We start from the raw sequence: 17450 nt of genomic DNA on the forward strand, positions 1-17450 counted from the left end.
CCACGTGTCTCTTCCCCGCGGAGTCCTTCCTCCTGGCCCGAGACTACAGCTCCCGGCGTGCAGCGCGCCGCCACGTCTGCGCCGGCGCAAAGGGACGCCGTGCCGCAGGCCCGGCCGCGCGGGGCCCGCCGGTCGCTGTAGTCCACGACGCCGGGTGCCCGGCCGGCGCCCGCGCCCCTGCGGACTCCAGCCCCCAGCAGGCCCTGCGGCGGAGGGGCGGGGCTGGCGGTCACGTGGCCGGGGGCAGTGGCAGCGGCGGAGGCGGCGGCGCTGCTGGGGCTGCGGGAGGCGGCTGCGCGGTGCGGGCTGTTGTTGTTGCGCTGCCCGCGGTTCCCCCCCGCCCTGGCCCGCGCCCCGCCCGGCTCGGCTCGGCTCGGCTCGGCTCGCAGCGCCCGGAGGCCCGGCCCGGCTCGGCTCGGCTCGGCTCGCAGCGCCCGGAGGCCCGGCCCGGCCCGGCTCGGCTCGGCTCGGCTCGCAGCGCCCGGAGGCCCGGCTCGGCTCGGCTCGCAGCGCCCGGAGGCCCGGCCCGGCCCGGCTCGGCTCGGCTCGCAGCGCCCGGAGGCCCGGCTCGGCTCGGCTCGCAGCGCCCGGAGGCCCGGCCCGGCAGCATGAGCGACAACGATGACATCGAGGTGGAGAGCGACGTGAGTGGCTCCCCCACCCCCCGGCCCGGCTCGGCTCGGCTCGGCCCAGCCCGCGCGGCGGCGGCGCTGACAGTAACGCGTGTGTCTCTCTATCTCTCTCTTATTGCAGGAAGAGCAGCCGAGGTTTCAGTCTGCGGTACGTGCCCTGCCTTTCCTTGCTTCCCGCCGCCCGGCCCGGCCCGGCCCGGCCCGGCCCTGTGAGCGCCAGGGGTGGGGGTGACCCTGGCCGCGGGGAGCACCCAGCTGGCGCTCATGTGATCCGTGCCGGCCGGGGGTGTGCGCCCTGGGGCTGGGATCCGGGCTCGGCTCGGCTCGGCTCGGCTCAGCCAGGCAGGGAGGCGCGTATCGGGGTCCGGCAGGGGCAGGCGATGCAGGCAGGGTGGCGTGCGTCGGGGCTCAGGTGATGCAGGCAGGGAGCTGTGTGTCAGGGCTCAGGTGACGCAGGCAGGGAGGTGTGCGTCGGGGATGTGGGGCTCAGGCGACGCAGGCAGGGAGGTGTGCGTCGGGGATGTGGGGCTCAGGCGACGCAGGCAGGGAGGTGTGCGGGGGACGTGTGGGGCTCAGGCGATGCGGGCAGGGAGGTGCGTGTCGGGGACGTGGGGCTCGGGTGATGCGGGCAGGGAGGTGCGTGTCGGGGACGTGGGGCTCGGGTGATGCGGGCAGGGAGGTGTGTGTCAGGGCTCTGGGGCTGTGATCCAGATCAGGGCAGGTGAGCTGGGTTTGGGTGTATTGAGCATCTGGGGCCGGGCTTCTGGCCGTGGGAAGGTCTGGGAGGCTGATGTGATCGAGACGTGGAGTGGGGCTGGGAAGGGGTGTACGTGGTAGGATGGGAGTCAGGCATATTGGGCTGGGGAACATCAAGAGGGATCTAGAACCGGGAAATGACAAGTGGTGACAGGCAGAGAAGGTGAAAGGAGCATCTGTAGCTGGCACGTGGGGAGTGGGGCTCTAGGACAGAGTGGGAAGGAAGATGTAGCCCCAGTGTCTTCAAGTGTCAGGGGGGGAGACAGGGATCTCGATGGGTGGTGGTAAGTTGGATCTTGAGTGGGGCCTGTGGCTTTCCTAGGCCTGTGTGTGAGCTCCAGGTGGGATCGAGGCCATGCGTAAAGTAGGGGGGCTGGGGAGAAGCATCCAGACCTGGCATGGGTGTGGGAGGGAGGGAATCGAGGCTGGGCATGCGAACGACTCTGGAGTGAGCATTGACAGTGGGGTGGGATCTGCGGCAGGTGCTGGAGGGGAATCCACACTGCATGGAGGAGGAGACCTTGGCAAGACGTGGCAGTGATAGTAGAGGGGCTCTAGGCTGTGCTTGGGGTTGGGGAGGGATCTAGGCCAGCCAGCCATGCGGAACGGGGCTTAGACCAGTTGGATGTGTGGTCAGCTCACGCATGCAGGGGCTGGCTGAGTGTGCACTCCTGGGGGAACTCGGCCTGGCGCATGTGTGTGGACAGGTTCTAGGTTGGGGGTGGTGGGATCTAGGCCAGGGTGTAAGGAATCGGGAGGACCTAGGCCTGGCGCATGTGGATGGGGTGCTAGTCCCGGCTCGCATGTGGGGTGTATCGGCCTCATTGTGGTCTCATTGTCTGTGTGGGGAAGGGAGCCGGGGAATCTAGGCCATGGCTGGGGAAGGCTGGCGGGGGACACTCCCCCTGAGCTGTGCTGCTTGGGGAGAAGGATCCCTCTCTCTAAGGAGTTGCTTTGCCCATGGAAGAATTCCTGGGCTGAGATCCCCGGCCTGGCAGGTGGAGTTACGCTGAGCACAGACCCCACTTTGGGGTCCACCCTTCTGTGGTGGGGGCAGCTGCCCAGGACTTGGCTCAGGGATGGAAGGCGTAACTGGTGTGGCCCTGTGGCATCCCAGTGTCTCGTTTGGGAATGGCTCCTTGGAGGCAGTTGTGTGGTAACAGTTCCCGCCCAGCCCCAGGCAGCTGTGGACATGACCCCTAGAGGAGTGGCTGAGTGCCACCGAGGGGGCATTTGTTGTGGTACATGTGGGTAGCCCTGGAAGCAGTGCTCCGCCTTGGAGCCTTGGCTGACTCTTGGAAAAACCCACACGCGTGGCGCTGGAGTGGCCTGGAGCCTGCCTGGCTGGGTTGCTCCCTCTCCCCAGTCGGGTTTTCGGCAGGATCTCGTCTGCCAGGGGCACACAGTGGGAGGTAGCTCGGCTTGCCAGGTTGTTACGCCAGGTGGGTCCCTCGGCCGTCGCGCGGGTTAGAAGTACATCTGCAGTGCCAGGCAGCTGCCTGTTGATTCCTTGTCTTTGCGTGAGGTTGTTGTCTGCCTAGACAGTGCCGCGTACGTGTGTTTTGTAGTTCAAGATCCCATATCGTTCTCGGTCCCCACAGCGGGAGTCCTGAGGTTCTTAATCCCCATTCCAGGCCCTGTAAGGCTGTAACGTTCAGAGTGGATGAGAATCCTTTGGAGAGTGTGAATCGCGTCCCTAACCTGGGTAAAACGACCCTCCCATACTGCTGTTGGGATGGGTGTGGGCCATTGGTGTTCGCTCCCGGGTGATCAAATTGGCTCTTGCTCCCTGGCTTGCAACCCCAGGAAAGAAGCGGCCCCCCCATCAGATCTAGGCAGCTCCTGTCGGGGTGATTGGCCAGGATGGGCCTTGCGGATGGAAACGGTTTCACAATCTGATTTTCTTACCTAAAAAATACTCCCCTACACGCTGTACGAGAGCCCTGCGGCTGGGCACACGCAGCCGCCAGACGCCCGAAGAAAAGAAACCAAAAATCCGGTGCGCTTTCCCTTCGCCTTTTGGTTTCTGTAATCATGGGTAACAATTGTGAGTAAACATGGCTGGGGCGGAAGTGGTGGCTGCTGGTTTCTCAGAAGCAGGACGGATTTCAGGGCTCCGCCAGAGGGCGGCAGCGGAGAGGAAGCTGCTCCTCAGCAGGCCTGAGAACTGAAGCTGTGAACTGCCGTGGCCATGTTTCTGAGCCTCTCGGAACTGCCGCGAAACCATCTCTGGTTGCAGCCCTTTCTCTGCAGCGGTTGTGCCCTCCACCCGCTGGCCTCCTGCTGGCAGGAGTGAAGCAGGCTCTGAAACACCCTGGGCTGCCCAGATGGCCTGGGATGCTACCCAACATCCACCCCCAGCCCCTGGGAAATTAGCTTTTGCCACATAGAGCCCAGTTTGCAAGAGGTCGCTTGGAAATGCCTCCGAGCTCCGGGCTTGCTCCAGACCAGGTGCTGGGAGCTGTTCGTGTGAGATGCAGCCAGTGGCTTTTTAGAAGCCTTGAGAGCACGTGACTTTGGAAGTCCCTTTGTCTCCTGTCAGCCTCTAGGAAAAGCCCCATGAGCACCAGTGTGGATTGTGCCTGGCTGTTTGGTGGGTTGTGCCTGATCTTCGTCCAGCTGCGCGGGGGTCTTTGCAGGTGCGGAAGGACCTCTTGAGCCGTGCGGAAGGACCTGGTGGTAGAAGCTGCAGCCTGCTCAGACGCAGGGCTGGGGGATGCTTTGAGATTGGAGCCGGCAAAACAAGCGGCCGCCCCTCTTGGCGTGGACGGCCCGGCCCAAAAGACCCCCAGGCTGCACCACGTCTGGTAGCGTAATCACTGAGGGCTTGTTCCTTAAAAGCGCCTGCGTGGTGGGTGGGGACGAGTTATGGGTGCCATCCTGGAAACTGGGCCCATGTCCCTACTGGGCAGCAGCCTGGCGTTCTCAGCTCGTGCCGTTGCATTGCTGGCCATCCCAGAATGGTGCCCTGGTCCGGCTGCTGTCCTTGGGTGGCCTTGGGGTGGGGAAGCTTTGTGTGTATCCCCCCAGATGTCACTAGCCGACTTGCTGCTGGGCAGGCAGGCTGGTGCCAGGCAGAGCCCGCTGGGGCGGTCTCATTCCATTCCCGACCGGCCCGTGCAGTGATTCCAGCGGCTGGCGCGACGCAGGTGGCGCTGCCGGGGTAGTGGCTGTGCATGGCACGCAGGCAGGGAGCCTGGCTGGTCCGGGACTCCCTCTGCTGCCCAAAGCCGCCTAGGCAGAGCCCTGCTGGGCCCAGGTTGTGACTTGTAAAGACAGCAGAGCCCAGGGCCTCCAGCCACGTCGCAGCCGGGGTTTGGCTGGTGGGCGCGAGGCACCAATGTTGGATATTTTCCTTCTTCTCGAGCGTATGCTGGGACCTGCCCCCCGCCGGGTTGGCCGAAGCCGAGACCCTCCGCAGCACCTGCCAGCGAGGGAGCCCGGGTGGAGGGTCACATGGCTGCGAGCGATGAATGGGGGCAGTGTTGTCATTCAACCTCGCTTGGCGCTGGGCCTGGTGGTGCTGCCAGCGGCAGGGCAAGAGAGAGCTCGGGGCTGTTCTTGCCTGGCCTCGGGGCCGGCTGCTCCCACGCTACTATTATCCAGGGCCGGGCAAGGTGCCGTGTGCCGGGCCGTCCTGGGGCTCAGCTGCTGTAGGCGGCGGTGCTTGCCATGGGGGGCAGCCCTTCTAGCTCTGGGGCTGTGCCCCTCAGCCCCGGCCGCTGCTGCGGTGTCAGGCCAGCTGCCAGGGCTGGCTGGGAAGACAGCCAGGTGGGAGATCAGCGCTGAATGGTCAATGGCCGTGTTCTTCCCCAAGTCCCTCGCTCCCGGGGCTGCCAGCCACAGCCGGAGGCTTTGTGCCGGCTTCGCTCGCCTGGTGCTGCTCTGGCTGTGTTCACCCTGGGAACAGGCTGAGCTGGCGGGTTCCCCCAGGGAATCCAAGGCCACTTTCTTTTGGCTTTCTCCTGGTTTGCTGCTGCTGGCCAGCACCGGAGGGGTGGCGGGGGAGTGATTTGCCTACAGACAGCCCAGCATGGACTCAGAGGGACCAGCCGGGTGGCTTTGTGGTGTGTGGGGCAGACCTGGCTCCCGGGGGGTGGGATGAGCTGAAAGGAACTGCTGCTTTGGCAGCCGGCTCCTTGTAAGGCTGGGAGAGCGTGTGGCTGTACCGAGCCCCCTGGGGCAGGAGAGCTCGGGCCTGGCTAGCCTGGTGCCTGTGTGCCGTGTGCCCGCCAGGGTAGGTGCGGCACCGTTCTCCTGCCAGCAGCTAGAGCCCAGCGCGAATCGGTGCCCTTGGGAGAGTGGCTGACGGCTGGGTGCGTGCCAGCCTGCGTGGGATGTGGCTTGCAGCCCCCAGGCGTGTAGGTTCTGGCACGCTGTGGCCCTGCGGTGACTCCCGGCAGCTGGCGTAGTCGTGCCGGTGAATGGGCAGGCTGCCTGCAGGGCAGTAGCTAGCTGGCGTTTAGGGCCGGTAGGAATGCTGCGTACTCGTGTCCTGGCACCCCCCTGTGCCAGCTCGCCGCCAGGCCTCCCTCCAGCCGGTGTCGCTGCCTTGGCACCGTGTGCCCGCTGCTCTCGGTCGGGCCCCTGAGCCGGCGCAGGGGAGGTGGGCGGGACCTGTGGGCATACGAGGCTGCTGGAGAAACGGGAGGAGGGAAGCCACTGCCCGTGGCACCTGGCAGCCCATCCAGAGCCAGCCAGGAAGAGCTGGCGGTGCCATCTGGCTCCGGAGCCCAGGGACCGGCCGTGTCCCTTGTGTGCAGGCCTCAGAGGCAGACGCTGGGTGGGCCTAGGTTCTGCCCAGCCCTGGAGGCTCCGGCGCGCCGTGTGTGGAAGGGGCCGGTGACGGTGGCTGATGTGTCTGTGGACATCTGGCCCAGCCCAGGGGCTGCTGCCTCGGTAGGCTCATCTGCGCCAGCTGTTAGTGCGGGTCACCGAGTGACTCTGATTGGCTGAGCCCAGGGGTGGGGCCAGCCTGGGGGCGGGGCCTCCTCCTGCCTGGATGACAACTCTTCCTCCGCGCACCTGAGTCGAGCTGCCCAGCTGTCCTGTCGCTGCTCTTTCTCCCCTCTTTCTTTGCCTCCTGCAGGGCCGTACTGCCGCGCCCAGACCGCCGTCCCCGAGCCGTGCCCTCCCTTCCCCGCCGTGCCAGCACCAGGGCCCTCACACCCCGTCTCTCTCCCTCTCTTGCAGGCCGACAAGCGGGCGCACCACAATGCCCTGGAGCGCAAGCGCAGGGACCACATCAAAGACAGCTTCCACAGCCTGCGGGACTCCGTCCCCTCCCTCCAGGGAGAGAAGGTGAGTTTACTGAGAGACCTGGGACTCAAGGGGCGCTCTGCCGGCCCCCCAGCACCCAGACATGGCCAGGAGCAACCTGGTGAGGCCCAGAGCCCCCACGCAGCATGGCGGCACTGGGTGGCACCCAGGGTGTGGCCTGTGCTGGGTGCCAGGTCCGAGGGGGCAGCTGAGGAATGGGAGAGCGGTTGGCCCAGCTTTCCTGAGCTGCTCCTGCTGCTGCTGCTGCTAACAGGCTCAGTGGATTGGCTGGGGGGGGGCCTGGGGCGCACCTGACCCAGCTGAGATAGGGCGCAGAGCTGGGCTCAGGAGAAGACCTTCCACCTGCCCGCAGCCGCGGATGGTCGTGCAGCGCCTCTGGGGGCAGGCTGCCATGGGGCTTGCACTGCAGGGAAACTCGGCCTCCTCCTTCTCCAGGCCACACGGGCATTGGCCTGGCACTGCCGACTGCCTGCTGCTTTGCCACCCAGCCCGTGGGCGAGCCAGTCTGCGTCAGCCCGCCTTCCCCTGGCAGGGACCGGCTCTGGCTGCTGTCCACCAGCCGGGAGCCTTGGTGCGGCCTCCGGGACTGGGCTCTACGGCCCAGGAGACAGCAGCAAAGGCGCCTGTGCTGGGAATGGGGAGCCTCGAGTTGGGCAGGCCTTTCCCAGCTGGCTGCGAGCATCTCAGGCCCTGGGCTGGGCCCCGTCTCTCCTGAGACCTCTCAGTGCCGGCCAGAGGTGGAGAAAGTACTCAAAAGTGACTTGAGTAAAAGTGCAGCTGCTTTTACTTCCAGATACTTGAGTACAATCTAGCCGCGACCTTTGTGTTCTTTTACTCAAGTAGTTTTCCAGAGGGACCCCGGGAACTTGCACTTGAGTACTCCCTTCCCCAGCAGCTGCACTTTTACTCAAGTCACTTCCGGGGTACTTTTCCCACCTCTGCTGCTGGCCGCAGGAGGATGGGGCTTCCCAGGGGACGGCCGTGCACCGCCAGCCTCGGGTTGGCGGCCGGAGGAGCTGAGTGGGTATGGGATGCATCACGCTGCCCCCGCAACACCGGCTTGGGCTTGCTCCTGCCCCGTTTCGACAGCACCTCCCAGCCTGCCCGGGCCCTGCCTCACAGCAGCAGCCAACGCTGGGCCTCGGGGCCTCCTGTCACACAGGGTCAGCTGGCAGGGGAGGACAGTTGGCTACAGGGAGGAGGCCCTGCGGTCGGAGGTTGGTGGCTGGGTAGGGCAGCGGATCCCTGCAGACAGCAGGCGGAGCTAGCTCCCCAGCAGAAGATGAGCCGGCCTGGCCCTTTGGAAGCCGGAGAGAGCTGCCCCTCGCGATGCCGCATTCCTGGTACAGCCGGTCTCTGCTCCCGTATCACAGCCCCACATGGACTCACTCTTCCTTGGTCAGGCTCAGGCCCTGTTCTCAGCGCCAAGAGTTGGCTCCCCAGGCCTCGCCTGTGCCCTGATTGATGGCACCGCCGAGCGGCTGGCTGCTTCGCACGGCTGCAAGCAGGGAGCCCCACGGGAGGCCACGTGTGTCCAAGCCCCCGTACGGTGGATCCCAGCTGGGGAGTCCCCAGGGTGATGCCATCTCTGCAGAGAGGCACTGAGCATTTCCTTCCCCTGGTGGCGCTCTGGAGGCGAATTCCCTGCTGCTTTGGGGAGAGAACCCCACCCTGTGTGACTGTAATAGCTGCACCTGGGACCATGCGGGCCACAGCCCAAGGGAGCAGCTCCACTTGCTGCTTTGGGTAGGAGACACTTATCTTCACACCAGTCCCCCCAGAGGGCACCGTGCCATGCCAGTGGCTTACATGAGTGCATGCTAGATGCACTAAACCCCCAGAGCTGAGCTTCCTGGATGGGCAGTGTGGCTCAGTGGTCAGGGCAGCGTTAGGCCTCCTGGGAGGAGAGGAGGCATTGAAATTACTTAGGAAATTCTGCAGGAGCAGTCCCCATTGGAAACCTGCACCGAGGTTCGGCAGATGCGCTGAGAGAGACCCAGAGATCTGACTTCCCTGCCCACCTCGGCCAGCGGTCACTGGCGTCCTCAGAGCCACATTGCTGTCCTAGCACCTAGGCCTGACCCAGGCTTGACTACCCCCTCCAGCCAGGGCCTTGCTCAGGAAGGGCACAGAATGACTAGCAGCATCTCCTGGTTCCTAGCCCAGGGCTCTTTTTCCTCTAGGCCTAAACGTACAGTAAACCCTTGAAATATGCAGCTTCAGGTTGCGCGTAACTCACTTTAAGGTGAGTTAAGCACAACCTGAAGTTGCTCCGTGGGCCCTTCTCCCGGCCTTCCCCCACCGTCCTCCAGTGATGTGGCCATCAGGCTGACAGCTGCGCCCTTGGAGGAAGACAGGGAGAAGCAGCCAGGAAACTGACCAGCTGCAGCCTCGTTCCCTCCTCCCTTCTCCAGCTTGTGCTAAAATTTGCAAGAACACAACCCCTGCGTAACTGGGGAGCTGGCGGCTCAGGAGTGGCTTTGTTTTAGCTCTGTCCCCTGGGTCCGGTGCGTGGGGAGGCTTTTCTGTGGCTTATCATGTGGGAGCAGAGGAACAACTTGCAAATGCTCTCCCAGGGCCAGCGGGCAGCACAGAGCTCTGACTTCCTATACTAGACGGAGGAAGTGCCCATGGTCGACTGGAAAAACCAGTCTGGCGTTGAAAGGATTTGCTGGTTTCACTCAGACTTTCCGAAAACACAACCAGAGGCCAAACCTGGCGGGGTGCAGCTCGAGCACTTAAAATGGGGCTGTTACCCAGAGCTCGAAGCGGGATGAGAATGGGAATGATCAGTCGACCCGTATGCAGGTGGTTTCTCCTGCAAGCAGGGGAATTGCTTCGCACGCTGCCACCGTCGAAGCAGCCAGGGATGCTGCAAGCCAGTTCCCCTGCATGCGCCTGGGGCGGTTGGTGTCCTCTGCAGATTTCTTTGCTCCCCCACAGAAGAAGGGATGTGGCGGAGGAGGCACAGGGAATGGTCCTGCAGCTGTCCCCCCCAGTGTGTTTTGGGGGCCCTGTGCAGCCAGGAGGGAGGTAAATCACGGGGCGAGGCCCGGCTGGCGGTTCCTATCCTGTGCTGGGCTCCGCAGCTAGTCCCAGTGGGGCTGGGGGAGGACAGGCCTTTCTCTTCCGGGCACAGCAGCCAGGCAGTGGCAAACCCCCGGATCTGTCCCGTTGCTGGGGGAAGTCGACTCACTTCAGCAGCAGCTGGTGGGATTGCTGTACTGGGAGCAACTCCCCTAGCCCTCCCCTGGCACCTCCAGACCCTCTGGCCAAGGCTCCCCCCCAGGCCCTGCTTTCTTCATTGCTGAGCCCTGACCAGCTGCACATGGGTGTCAATTGCCCTGCACCCCACTCCCCCAGTGTCTGGTCTCCCCCACCCCCTGGCCCCTGCCAAGCTCTAGGACCCACCCCCCAAACCTCAGATTCCCCTGCATTCTTCCATTACTGTGGCACCCAGAAGCCCCCAAACACCTTCCCACATACACCTCACCCCCCCCGCCCCGGGTCAAGTTTTCCATTGCTCCCAGTACACAGTCCTCAACCCCCACCTGGAGCACCTGGCAGGGAGGGGCAAGTCCAGTTCTTCCCCAGTGTTGGGTGCAGCCTCACAGCTGAGTCTGTGGGCCGGTCAGGGAGCTGCAGGGTCAGCTTTGTCCTCCGGATGCGCCCCACGGCCGCCCTGGTGCCTCTGCATTGCTTAGCCCAATGGAACATGGGCAGTGCTGTGGCACAGAAGAGCCCCAGGGCTTACCCTCCTGCGTGCTGCAGGCAGGGTGCTGGAGTGGCTCACAGGGGCTGTCTCACCTGCCCTTTGCAAGGCCCCTGCTGTCATCACTGGGTCCCACTGCCAGTGGCTCAGGACAGCCTCTGCAGGCTCCCATCCAAGGGCTGCCCTGGCCGGATCCTGCTTCGCTTCTGAGCAGCACTGAGCTGGGGCAGGGCTGCAGCCCAGAGCAGTGGAAACAGGTCCCCCTGCCAGGCTGTTAACCTGCACCTATGAGGCTCTCCAGCAGGGTTCTCGCTATTTTCCATCTGGGGTGGAATAAATTTTGTTCTGTGCACAGAGGCATGTGCTAATGTGCACCACCCACAGACACACAAACACACTGCTCGCTGGGGGCTCTGCTCATCAGCTGGGCAGCACCAGAGTCTCTCCTGGGCAGCCGCCCCAGCGCTCAGCTAACAGGGAACCCCTGGTCTCCAGTCAGCACATTTGGGCAGCAGATGAGGCCAGCTGAGGCCCATCCCACCCTCCTGCAACAGCAGTGCCTGGAGCTGGGCTGTGGGCAGCGGCTGGGCCCTAGCAAAGCTGCTTCTAGTCTCAGGTACCCTGGGTGACCCCATCGTCTATGCCTCAGTTTGCAAGGTGCCAGAGGGGCTGTGGCTCCCAGGCACATGTCTCAGTGATGTTGGGTGCTCGTCTGGGCCTGTACCACGCCAGTTTGGTGGTGACTAGGGCCAGGGGTTCCCCCGCTGTCTCCTGTGGTGCGCACTGAGCGAGGCTGCTCATGGGATAAACGATGGAACTGTAGCATGTGCCAGAAGGGCAGAGTTAAGGTGATGTCGGCAGTCTTGACCCCATGGAGGCTGACTGCAGCAGCTGTACCATTCTAACAGTGCCTGCGGAGGGGGGAGCCTATGGGGTTTGGGAAGAAAAATGAGGCAATGGGTATCGAAACACGTCCCTCTCTCGGCCCCTAATGCAACTGCCCCACAGCCCAGCGCACTGGCGCGAGCCCTACATTACCAGAGCCCGGGGGGGGTGGGACTACAGCACCATCACATGCCCTCTCCAGTGGCCTCTTATCAGCTTCCTGAGTGGTGCCAGCTGCAGGGTAGGGCCCAGCTGAGGCAGCGCCACTGTTAACCTGGACATCCAGCGCTGCTCCCGCCCCCAGCAACAGGCTCAGGCAGCAGCGCCCGGCACCTGCAGGGTCCCTCGCCTTCTCCGGCCTCCCGCTTGCGGGAGGGGCCCAGCAGCACGTGTCCGTCCGTCCGTCCCCCCCCGAAACGAGGTCTTTATTTTGCTATGTTTTTCCCACTATTGCAACAGGCATCCCGGGCTCAAATCCTGGACAAAGCCACCGAGTACATCCAGTACATGCGCCGGAAAAACCACACGCACCAGCAGGACATCGACGACCTCAAGCGGCAGAACGCGCTGCTGGAGCAGCAAGGTGAGCGGGCCGGGCGTCGCGTCTCCCCCCAAGCAAACCCCCCCGGGGTCTCCGGTGCTCCTGCCTCGCAGCTGAACGGGCTCCCCCTTTACCCGTGCAGCTGCACTGGCTCGCCCCACGGGGGGGAGCTGAGGGGGTTGGGCCTGACAGGGGGACTGCCCCCAGGGCTGTGTGGCTGCGTCTTGGGGTGGGGAGGGGAACTGCCCCATGCTCTGCTGTGGGCACCTGGTCCTGCTGGCACTGGGTTGGGGGGCGGTTCTCAGCCCCACATCTTCCCCCCCCCCCGGGGCCACCGGGCGGCCGGTCTCGGCCCCTAGCACCCCTTGGAGCTGGGCAGGCTCTGGAGTTCCTGGCCTCAGGCCGCTGCTGCTGGCAGCTTCCGTCCAGCTTCCCAGAGCTGCTCAGGCCGGCCCGGCCCAGCTTTGGCAGTGGTGCCCTGCTGGGAGCCAGCCACCCCCTCACGCAGCAGCAGTCAGAGCCAGCGTCCCCCTAATCTCTTCTGGTGTGTGCGGGATAAACGTTAAGCGGCCGAGGCGCATGCAGATGCGCACCACTGGCCAACCCAGGCCCCCTTGGTGCGAGCGGGGGCGCCAGCTGACGCTCTCCCTTCTCCCCACAGTGCGGGCGCTGGAGAAGGCGCGGTCGAGCGCCCAGCTGCAGGCCAACTACTCCTCGGACAGCAGCCTGTACACCAACCCCAAGGGCAGCGCCATCTCCGCCTTCGACGGCGGCTCCGACTCGAGCTCCGAGTCAGAGCTGGAGGAGCCCCAGAGCCGAAAGAAGCTGCGCATGGAGGCCAGTTAGACGCCCGGCAGGGCCGGCCTGGCCCCGCCTGCTCCGGCGCCGTTAGCCCCCTGCCCGCCCGCTCTGCAAGGACTCTCCCCTCTCGCCTCCAGGTCCTTGGACTGCAGCTTCCCGCCCCGGCCGGCCCCACTCTGCAGCGCTGGCCCTGGGCGGACTCTGGGCGGTGCTCAGCTCCCGTTTTTACAAGTGTTTCTATTTATACCCAGGCGCCCGGGGAAGGGGCAGAGGGCAGCCCTACCCACAGGGCACGCCCGGAGCCAGCCTCTCCTGGCCTGGCCTGCGGGCGCCCACTGTGCCGAGCAGAGGAGGGGGAGGCGTTTTTTAACTAGGGGGAACGGCGATGACTTGCTATTTATTTCCTGCTCTCGGCTCGCCCCGGGCGACAGAGCCGTGCAGTGAAGATCAAATGTCCTGGCTGGCGGGTGGGTGGGCGGCTCGCCCGCCGCTGCCCACCCTCCTGCCTTTCGGCTGTAAATAACACCCCACGCATCAAAGCTGGTCCTAGGAATGGCGGCAGCACGCCGGCCTCAGGTGGGGGCAGGATCTGCCCCTCTCCAGCCTGCCTGCTCCCTGGAGCGTGGCATTCTGTGCCCTCCAGCACCCATGGGGCAGCAGGCGCCTGGGCCCGGCTCCCTGTGCCGAGCAGAAGTATGTTGTACATAAAACCCCAGAAGTGTCTTGCAAGTTAAGGCTTCCCCTTTCCTATGAGACTATAAATAAAATCTTATTTTATCCTTCCCAGGCCTGGCTGGTTTTGCTTGTTCCTGCAGCGGAGGGGGGAGGCGCAGGCCCAGGCCGCCCTCCTTGCTTCTCGCGTGACATACGCCCCCCAGCTGCGTGGCTCTAGTCTCTGCGGCAGACTGGTTGGGGGTATTGAAAACACCTGTGTGCTGGGGTCCTGGGGCCGCCCATGGCCTCAGTCTGTGTTCAGCCGGTTGTGTGTGGGACACGGGAGAACTGCACAACGTGTGAGCACCTCAGCTCTTCTCCCCAGGGCTCAAGAGCATTGTTCCCATTTCACCACTGGGGAAACTGAGGCACAGGGAAGCAGCAGGGCCTTGCCTGACCGTGCCCGGACTGAGCTGGGCATAGAGCCCAGGTCTCCTGAGCACCCCTGGCCAGTGCCCTGCCTCTTGTGCTGGGAGCTGCTCAGCTCAGGGGGGGGGCAGGGGCCCAGAAGCTGCCAGGCTGTGGGGCTGGCTTGCCTTGGGGCCATGGCGGCCTTAGCTCACTTGTGCCAGATCTGGTGGGGGGGGGGGCTGGTACCCCCCCCCAGGTGCCAGCCTGTGCAAGCAGTTTGGTGGCAGGGACCTTGGCAGCTACAGCAAAAATGGGGAAGGGTGAAAGCCTTGGGGGTCTGTGGGGGGGGGGGGGCCGTGATGGCTAAGGGGAAGGCTACACCCCCCTCCCCCCCCCCCCCGGCCTCACCTCTCCCTCTCCTGTGGGGCTGCCCCCTCTCCACACTGGGAAGCAGCAGCAGGTTCCCCCTACCCTGCCAGCACTTGCAGCAAGGAAGTGGGGTGGGAAATTGAACTCTGATTGGCTGCTCTGCTCCAGAGAAGGCAGGGCAGGGAGGTAGACAACCAATCAGAAGGCAGCTTTCCCCTTCAGCCCAGCTCTGCCATTGCTAAGGCCTCAGTGTCACCTGTGCTTTGGCCCCATTCTTACGCAGCCAATGGGACGCCGGCTTCACTCACGCCCGTTTTGTGCCTCAGTTTCCCTGCCTACTTTGAGCTGCTGGGGGCAGGAGCAAGGATGGGCTAGGCTGGGACTTGCTCAGCAGGACCAGGGCCGCCTCTCAGCACAAGGGCAGCCCCAGCCCCCCTGCTTTCCCTGGCAGCCAGTGTTAGGCCCATGGCCCCTCCTGTTCCGCCTCAGGCCTGGGCTGCTCAGCCCGAGCCCCAAGGATGCCCCTGCTCAAAGCATTCCTGGGGGAGGGAAAGATGCCTGGGGTCACTGCCCTTCCCCGGGAAAATCTGTGCCACGGAGCCAGGGCTGGTCTCCAGCTCTGCCCGCTCCGGGCATGGGCCCTGGCCAGAGGTGCCGCTCTGAGGGGCCCCCAGCCCACCCTGGAGTAGCAGGTTGCACCAGGCTCCAAGCAGCTCTTCGAAGTAGCTGGCGCTGCCAGCTCCGGCCTCGCCCTGGGCCCAGCTGAGCTGCGGGGGGGAGCCCTGCTAGGGCCAGGTTCTAGGGAGGAGTGAGCACAACCGTGGCAGGGCTGCCCCAGGATCAGCGCCCCTTCTCCTCCCCAGGGGCCTGCCAGCCAAACGGAGCCTCTCTGGCCTTGTACTCGCACGACCCGCTCAGGACAGGCCGGAGCTGGTGAGAGCAGAGCGGGGATGGCTGGCAACGGGGCCAGGAAGGGCAGAGGCAGCTGCCGAGCAAGGGACTTGCCCCCCAGGCTGCAGGGCCAGAACCCCCGGCTCCTGCTAGGGCCGAGCAGATGAAAGCGCAGGGGCCATGAGCTGAGGCCCGGTGACTCCTGCTCCCATCTGGCCGAAGGGGCCAGCTCGGCACCCCCTGCACGGGGGACAAGGGATGGGTCCATTAGGAGAACAACCCTGCCAGGCCCTGGGCCAGGGAGACACCCCCCACATACCCACCCACCCACCCCCTGTGCTGTAACTAGCCGCCTGCAGGGGGGCCGATCCCCACAGCAGTGACAGAGCGCCCTCGGTCAGCTGCTCGGGCTCAGGCAAACCCAGGCTCAGCTGGGCTCACGCCGCAGGCGCCAGGGCACCAGCCCCTCCTGGGGCTGGTGGTGGTAACTCAGATCAGGCCCCCCCCAGGGGCCAGCTGGCAGCCCCCGGCCCATCCCAGGCAGGGCAGGTTGGCAGCAGCTCAGGCGGGCGTCAAGGAAGCGAGAGGTCGTCAGTTCGGGTTTATTGAGGTGAAAATGTCCACAGCCTGTTACTGGAGCAGACGGGCGCTCCCAGGAGGAAGGTTAGTGGGTCCCGAGCCCTCGGTGGGGGGGCCTGGCCTGGCCGGCAGCGGCCAAGGGGTTATTTTTGCTCTGGCTAGTGCCTGAGCTCTCTGCACAGGCCCCAGGCTGCGCTGCGGCGGCAGGGACAGCCCCTCTGTGCGGCGTCCGCGGGCGAAGGGAGCAGCCGCGTCTAGTCCCCGGCGGCCGGCACGCTGGGGACGGGCTGTCCCAGGAAGTGCATGACCGCCTGCACCACTCTGGCGGGAGAGATGTTGTACACGGGGTGCGTCGGCTGCTGCGGGGGGAACACAGGCGTCAGCGGGGAGGGGCAGAGGCACCGGGGCTGCTGTTTTCCCTCCCACGCAACAGGCTCTGCTCAGGGCCAGGGCTCTGCCCTGCACCTCCGGGGAGCTCAGAGCAGGGGCTCTCGCCAGGCCCTTCTCCCAGCACAAGGGGTCCGCTGGGGCCCAGCCGCCCGGGGCGGTGCAGGGGGAAGGCCCATGGGATTGCAGCTGGGACCAGGACGCAGGGCTGGGCTCTGACTGCCAGGAGTCAGGCAGGCGCTGAGGGGCACATGCTGGAGCCCACTGCTAGCAGGGCAGGAACAGTGCGAGGCTGCACCCTGGAGCTGCTTCTGGCCAGGCCAGGCACCAGCACCAGGGGGGTCTGAGGCCAGCCTCAGGGGCTGCGCTCCCAGCCCATGGGCCAGCCGCAGAGGCTGAGGGACCTGCCAGGCTGCTGCTGGCAGCAGAGCTGCTTCTAACCTGGGGCCAGGGTACTCGCCAACACTCCCCATGCCCCTTACAGCCCTGCCCCGCCCCATACCACTCATAGCTCCGCCCCATGCCCCTTACAGCCCTGCCCCATGCCCTGCCCCCGCCCTATGCCCTTCAGAGGTCCACCCCATGCCCTGGCCCCGCCCCATACCACTCATAGCTCTGCCCCATGCCCCTTACAGCCCTGCCCCATGCCCTGCCCCCGCCCTATGCCCTTCAGAGGTCCACCCCATGCCCTGGGCCCCGGCCCATGCCCCTCAGCTCTGGCCCCGCCCCATGGCCTGGCCCCACCCCATGGCCCTTACAGCCCTGCCCTGACCCTGCCCCACGCCACTCACAGCTCTGCCCCACGGCCTGGCCCTGCCCCACGCCGCTCACAGCTGCGCCCCCCAGCTCCACTTACCAGGCGGTTCTCGGGAACTCCCAGCACGACCTCGTGGAGCAGGTCCCCGCTGCCAAAGTGCTGGGCGATGGACAGCCCGCTCAGGCAGTAGCAGGTGTGGTAGAAGTCCCGCGACCTGCGGGTACAGGCCGGCTCAGAGCTGCCCTGGCACGCCCCGGCGCGCTGCGGCCACCTCCCGCCCACCCTGGCTGCGGGGTCCCCCCGGGGCACTCACTTGCCGGGCTTGTCCAGCAGCCCCCCGGCCGGGCACTGGCAGCAGAGCAGGATGTATTCTTGCAGTGCCTCCTGGTGGAACATCCAGCGTCTCATGCTGAGGGCAGGGTCTCCTGGAGACAGCACAGGCCACAGGGCTGTTAGGCAGCGTGGAGGCCACGTTCCCCCCCCGGTTGTGTTACCGCCCACAGGTGCCTGCTGGCCGACGCCCTCCCACCTCTCACCTTGGAGCCCAGCCAGCCAGCCAGAGTCCCACTCCCGGAGCAGGGCACCACCGTACCCCTACCAACCAGGGCACCCCTCCCTGGCCTATCCCACCCAGGAAACACCTCTGCCTGGCAGGGCCTTATGCAGGGATCTCACCCCGTCCCCCACCCCTCCCAGCTAACTCCGAGCCTGGCACCCAGGGCGAGGCCCTGCAAGCACAGAGCAGGAGAGCGACTGGCCGTGGGGATCACAGGGGGGAGCAGCCGGCAAAGGGAG

The 17450-nt window shown here is 65.3% G+C and overlaps 2 protein-coding genes across 5 annotated transcripts in view; one reads left to right on the forward strand and one right to left on the reverse strand.

Annotated features, from left to right (window-relative positions):
* The first annotated feature begins 245 nt into the window (after positions 1-245).
* On the forward strand, positions 246-13389 carry MAX (MYC associated factor X). Of its 4 annotated transcripts, none has more exons than XM_074996082.1 (5): positions 246-644; positions 754-780; positions 6582-6688; positions 11718-11848; positions 12468-13389. In XM_074996082.1, exons 1-5 carry the CDS (start codon positions 609-611, stop codon positions 12650-12652), a joined length of 486 nt encoding a protein of 161 aa, XP_074852183.1. In that variant the 5' UTR covers positions 246-608; the 3' UTR covers positions 12653-13389. The 4 variants fall into 4 exon arrangements, with proteins under 4 accessions (XP_074852183.1, XP_074852180.1, XP_074852181.1 ...); XM_074996079.1 differs by having other exon boundaries at positions 248-644; positions 6582-6689; positions 11725-11848; XM_074996080.1 differs by lacking the exon at positions 754-780 and having other exon boundaries at positions 248-644.
* A 2131-nt stretch (positions 13390-15520) lies between these two features.
* FNTB (farnesyltransferase, CAAX box, subunit beta) overlaps positions 15521-17450 on the reverse strand; it is a 32601-nt gene continuing 30671 nt past the window's right edge. Inside the window, exons 10-12 of the mRNA XM_074998140.1 lie at positions 16969-17080; positions 16755-16869; positions 15521-15870 (exon numbers count right to left, since the gene is read on the reverse strand). Of these exons, the coding sequence (XP_074854241.1) occupies positions 15766-15870; positions 16755-16869; positions 16969-17080 (332 nt within the window). The 3' untranslated portion in view covers positions 15521-15765. The remainder of the gene's footprint in view (positions 15871-16754; positions 16870-16968; positions 17081-17450) is intronic.

Source organism: Carettochelys insculpta, chromosome 6 (assembly GCF_033958435.1).
Source record: "Carettochelys insculpta isolate YL-2023 chromosome 6, ASM3395843v1, whole genome shotgun sequence".
In the NCBI taxonomy this organism is placed as follows: domain Eukaryota; kingdom Metazoa; phylum Chordata; order Testudines; family Carettochelyidae; genus Carettochelys; species Carettochelys insculpta.

What these genes read in the sequence shown, in the direction of transcription:
- MAX (XM_074996082.1), top strand. Translation starts at nt 609, where the DNA reads ATGAGCGACAACGATGACATCGAGGTGGAGAGCGAC. An exon ending in ACATCGAGGTGGAGAGCGAC is followed by an intron (nt 645 to 753) that starts GTGAGTGGCTCC and finishes CTCTTATTGCAG; the next exon opens with GAAGAGCAGCCGAGGTTTCA. An exon ending in CGCGCTGCTGGAGCAGCAAG is followed by an intron (nt 11,849 to 12,467) that starts GTGAGCGGGCCG and finishes TTCTCCCCACAG; the next exon opens with TGCGGGCGCTGGAGAAGGCG.